The sequence below is a fragment of the Teleopsis dalmanni genome, chromosome 1, assembly GCF_002237135.1.
Source record: "Teleopsis dalmanni isolate 2A chromosome 1, ASM223713v2, whole genome shotgun sequence".
NCBI classification, from domain to species: Eukaryota; Metazoa; Arthropoda; class Insecta; order Diptera; family Diopsidae; genus Teleopsis; species Teleopsis dalmanni.
This window is the reverse complement of record NC_051846.1, coordinates 95,378,165-95,383,856: the sequence shown is the minus strand read 5'-3', so window position 1 is coordinate 95,383,856 and position 5,692 is coordinate 95,378,165. Positions and strand designations below refer to the sequence as shown.

The following is a 5,692-nucleotide window of genomic DNA, read 5'->3' as shown; positions in this document are numbered from 1 at the left end:
AGTGAGTGAGATTGCTGACATTCTACAGATATCAGCAGGCAGTGTACACACCATAATACACGAACATTTGGGTATGAAAAAGGTGTTTTCCAAATGGGTGCCGCGTTTACTCACACCAGAGCAAAAACAACAACGAATCGATGATTCAAAGAGCTGTTTGGACATGTTTACGCGCAATAAGTCGGAGTTTTTGCGTCGGTACATCACGATGGATGAAACATAGATCCACCATTTCACTCCAGAGTCAAATCGGCAGTCTGCTGAGTGGCATGCAGCCGGTGAAAGCCGCCCAAAGCGACCAAAGACGCAGCAGTTGGCTGGCAATGTTATGGCGTCTGTATTTTGGGATGCGCATGGAATAATATTCATCGACTATCTTCAGAAGGGGAAGACCATCAACAGCGACTATTATATAGCGTTATTGGAGCGTTTGAAAGACGAAATCGCAAAGAAACGGCCTCATATGGCGAAGAAAACAGTTTTGTTCCACCAAGACAATGCACCGTGTCACAAGTCGATGAAAACGATGGCATTTTTTTTTTCAAATAACTAAAACCACCATCATTTTTGTCCATGGCTTTAACAAAATTTTTAAAAAGTCTTTATTTAATATGCAGAGGTGGCAAAGGAATATTTTTAGGATCGATCAAATGACATTTTTGGTTCCAGGAACGAGTGCTTTACGTTGTGGCCAATCTTTTTTCAAGTAATACAATTTTCTGTCTCTGCTATCCCACTCGCAGATGAAGCAACAATATTTCGTGTAACCAAGTTGTAAGCCTAGTAAAATTGCAATAGCTTTTAGGCCACTACAAATTTTCCACTTATACCTTTCGTAGTGAATTTTTTTTAAGAGTAACTGCATATTCTCGTAAGATTCCTTCATGTCAGTTCCATGGGCTAACGATATTGAGATGATTTTATTTCGATTATGTAAGAGAACAGCCTTTAAACTGACCTTGGAAGAATCAATGAACAAAGGCCAATCATCATATTCAAAATTAAGAGTATCCATAACAGAGAGAACATCATTGCAAAAATTAAGGTTGTTTTCTTGAGAAAACAATAACCTAAATTCGTCATGGCCAGGTCGATACATAGAAATTTTCGGTTTTAGATCTAATAATTTCCAACCCATTAATCGTGATCCTAAGATTTCACTCTTCTTTTTGGACAATTTTAAATCGCGCACTAGAGCGTTTAAATCGTCTATCGCTATAAGATGAGGTACATCAGATGTATTGGGTCCGAAATTAGACTCCTTTGTGTTTGGGCTACGTTCATTCTCACATTCTTCTTTACTTTCAGAATCCGCTCTAGGGTTAACATTTTCCGGTGGTTTCGGCACTGGTAAAATTTCAGAGTGATTGTTTGGATATTTTACTGTATGTTTTGACTTCGGTTAAATTCCTTTAATTTTTGTTAAACAAAAATAACAGTCTGAAAAATGATCCATAGGTTCACACCAAATCTTGGGGACAGCAAATTTCATATGATGATTTCCCTTAGTTCAACTAGTGAGAAGCCTTACACGGGAGCTGCACATCACATGACATGCCCATCCTTTATCCTGATCACCCAACAGACAGTCAAAATAAAGTTTATAACACTGTCTTAAGAAGGGACTCACGAAAATAATATATAATACATTTATCATATATAAATGAAATAAATTTCTACTTTCTTTATAGCACAAACATACATTCAATTGTTTTAAAGAATCTAGACGTGATAGAAAAAATCCAAATGCAGATTCAGAATCAGCACGAAAAATACGTCTAGGATCACTCAACAACGTCTCTAGGACAAAATCTTTGGTGACCATTGCAAGTAGTTTAGGTATATTCCTTTTCGTAGCAAGATTTAGAAACTTGTTTTTACCTTTCACTATTATACTCTGGCACTTAGCCATGTTTAACCGCAGTTTTCACTTATGCAGGTGCACAAGCTATTTATTCAAAATACTGTTGACATTTGTAATTCTAGGTTTTTAAGCTAACATTAATATAACTTAGTTATAATTTCAACCCTCGAACTTAGCTATAATAATCCGAAGCGCCGAAAAGATATTTGTTTTATTAGTTAAATTTTATTTCACAAAGTTTTCTTAAAGCTATAATTACATTAGTTTATTACAGCTAGTTCTTCACATACATTAGAATATTTTTCTAATAGTTCTTTACATTTTGGTTTGAGACGTTTCTTGGGTTAAAAAAATATTTCTAATTATATTGATATTACTTTTTTTTAAAAAATTTTAATAAAAATGAAAATCACATCATTGAGTTAATTATTTTAATTTAATACTACCTTAACACTACCTTAATTCACCTTAATCTTACTTAAAGCTACTATTAACAATATTTAAAATATATAATATATAGAATTTTTTACAAAGTCCAATTTTTAATAAATTTGTGTATTGAGCAGTGGAGTGAACTGGACTGGCAAGATCATTTGTGGAATGTCTTCTGTGGTAGTTCATTACCTTCTGGTTTTCGTAGATCATATTATTGAGATTGAGGATGCTCAGATGCAGTGGCGCGAGGTACCTATCTTCTAGTAGAAACACAACATCAGGTGCTTCAGCAGGCTATGAGATGTTACGAGGGTGGTTTGATAAGTCAGTGAATTTTTGAATAAAACAAGTTTTTTTCGGCAAGTGACTACACAAGTATGCATACGTGCATTGTCTTGATAGAACAGCAGATTCTTCTTCGTCAAATGCGGCCGTTTTTGCTTTAAATCAACGTCGAATCTGTTCAAAAGCTTTGAATAATATTCGCCGGTGATCGTTTTACCTTTCTCGAGGTAATCGATGTGAATAACACCGCTTGCATACTGTAGCTATGACGTTGTTAGTTGACAGACTCTGTTTGACCTTCTTTGGTCCACATTTACCCCTAGCAACCCACTGTTTCGATTGTTCCTTGGTCTCTGGCGTGTTGTGATGAATCCATGTTTCGTCTACAGAAACAAAACGGAGCAAAAATTCTTTCGGATTACGGCTGAACATCGCTAAACACTCTTTTGAAGTGGTTACACGATTGCGCTTATGGTCGAGTGTGAGCAATTGCGGTACCCATCTCGCGGAGAGTTTTTTCATGTCCAAATATTCATGTAAAATATGATGGACCCATTCAGTTAAGATACCTACAGCATGAGCTAACTCATGCACTTTCATTCTCCGGTCATCCAATATCATTTCATGGATTTTATCAACCATACTCGGAAGCCGTAGTCCAGCAGTGGCTTAACCAGTTGTGTATAACAGTTTATTTTGATGTGTTCTTTAAGGAACTTTGCTTTACGAAAAAGACTAGAGTATGTGAAAAATGCATTTCAGGTTCTGTCTATTGCGAGATTTATATGTGGTATGAAAGTATGATTACTGTCTATGAGTACTCCTAGGTATTTTATCATGCTAAGGGACTATATTTCTTGCCTATTAATCATTATTCTGCGTGTATATTTTCTAGTAGAGGGTGTTAGAAATTTTTGTTTCTCTTTAGGCTTTCTCAAAGCCTAGTGACAGTGCTATGATTGCCTTGCTCCTGTTCAAGTTGTTTATTATAACATCTAGATAGCATGGTTAGTGTATGCATAGTAGAGAGCCTATGCCTAAAGCCAAACTGGAAGTCCTAAAGGATGTGATTACTGTCCAATTGTGCCTTCAAATCTTCTAGAAGAAATCATTCATATAGTTTGCTGACATTAGACACAAGCGACATGGGTCTATAGCTTATTATGGTCGTGGATTCTTGCCAGGTTTCAATATCGGCACAACCCTAACCACTTTCCAGGCGTCCGGGAAGTAAGTCAGGTTGTACATATGATTGAACAGAAAGCAACGCATGCACACAGCTGCTTATTGGTCCTCTTTAGTATGAGGTTCAGAACGTCTTATCCGAAGCTCTTTTTACTATTTTGGGACCTAGTTTTAGAACCTATATCCTCTGTCGTAATATTGGGGAGTGTCCTACGAGCACGGAGGTCTCTGACACTAAACCCATCTTAATTTTTGTCTCTATTGAATTGTATGATTGTATCAGGGTTTCTAAGTGATACTTCTACTTCCCCTACCTGATCACTGATCAAATAGTCCGCTAAATCCCTATTGACCGTGTGCACCTTTTCGAGGTTTTCTGCAAGCGCATTTACCATACTTTGTGCAGATTTGCATATAATATATAGTCAGCGCTCGACTGGATGGGGGTATATCTTTATAATTTCTTACACCGCATATATTTTTTATCCCTCTATAGATATTAAATTTATCATATCTCCTATTCTCTTTTATTCATTTAATATGGTTAGTAATGACGATATCTATATTATATTTATAGCTTTCAGAGTATTTCATTTACTTGGGTCGTCGCATCTTTTCATAGTTCTCCTTAGTCTTGTGGCACCATCGCGTACGAACATATGAATAGTTGCAACAAAAAATATGAATATTGTAAATAAGTACTTTAAATAAGGTAACACTGCCTTCTGGAGTGCAACGGAATTACACAATTGGGAACCCGACGGGCGCGTACAGCAAATAGCAGAAGTGTTAATATTGTCCACAAGTGATAACTACAATTGATGAGCTTGTAAAATAGTCGTTTTAACGACTATCGAAAGTGGTATATTTTATTAAAGAGAAAAATAATAAGTCATTTTCATGACCACAACAATTTTTTAAGATAACAAGCGAAAATCGAATCTGATCAACAAATTCCGATCCAGCCGCAGCAAAATGCAGAAATCTCAAGAGTTGCAGTTAAAATTTCACTATTCTGGCGAGCAGATCCAGTGTTATGGTTCAAACAAATTGATTCGTAATTTATTATTGAAGGAGTAACTCAAGACGCAACAAAAATCCACACCATTGTAGCAGCCATTGAAGGCAGCATTTTAGTGAAAATTCATGGTATTATTATCAATACATTAACTATAAATATGTACAACATATTGAATATAATCTCAACCTTTTTATCAGCCGAGGTTTTGCTCGCCGGATCCCAGAGTCGTTACAAGAATATTTCTTATAACCCTGAATCTTTCGAATAATAATTTTAAAGCCGGTTAATTGTTCTTTTAATTTCTTTATTTATTTTTTTCCCGAAATTAATTTTTACAATATTTATAACTTATTTGCTAACAATATATATTATAATTGCAAATATTAAGAATTATTATAATTCCTGAAATAATAAAAAATTCTAACCAATGGTGGATTTGGAACCAACACTACCGACAAGGCTGCGTTGTTAAAGAGTCAGTGTTATCGACTGGGCTACACTGGTGAACTAGGAAAAATGTTAATAAATGTTTTAGTTACCTGATTGTACACTTGCTCTGGTTCTGCCAAGTGTTCTGCTTCGTGGCCTGTCATTGAGTGTCTTTCTGTTGAATAATTCCTCTTTTTATATAAATTCCGGAAAACGGGACTTCTAATTGCTGAATGCTCATTGTACAGCTTTCTTCTGAGTTGTTATTGCCGATTCTAAATGTCTGCGGCTGGTATGTTTACTGTTGCTGCACATTTGTTAAAATGTACACTCAAACAAAAAGAAGTAGATTGTGTGTTATTGTGATACCTCAACGTCACAAATAAGACCATACATCACTTCTTCATTTAAGAGAAAAATTTTCGACGCAATTCATTCACTAGCGCATCCTGGTGTGACGGCAACAATAACAA

At 35.7% G+C, this 5,692-nt stretch overlaps 1 protein-coding gene across 1 annotated transcript; it reads right to left on the bottom strand.

The window, feature by feature from the left end:
- Positions 1–2,797: 2,797 nt before the first annotated feature.
- LOC119688984 lies at positions 2,798–3,205 on the bottom strand. Its single transcript, XM_038103700.1, has one exon. The coding sequence runs from the start codon at positions 3,203–3,205 to the stop codon at positions 2,798–2,800; it is 408 nt and encodes a 135-aa protein (XP_037959628.1).
- Positions 3,206–5,692: the final 2,487 nt, after the last annotated feature.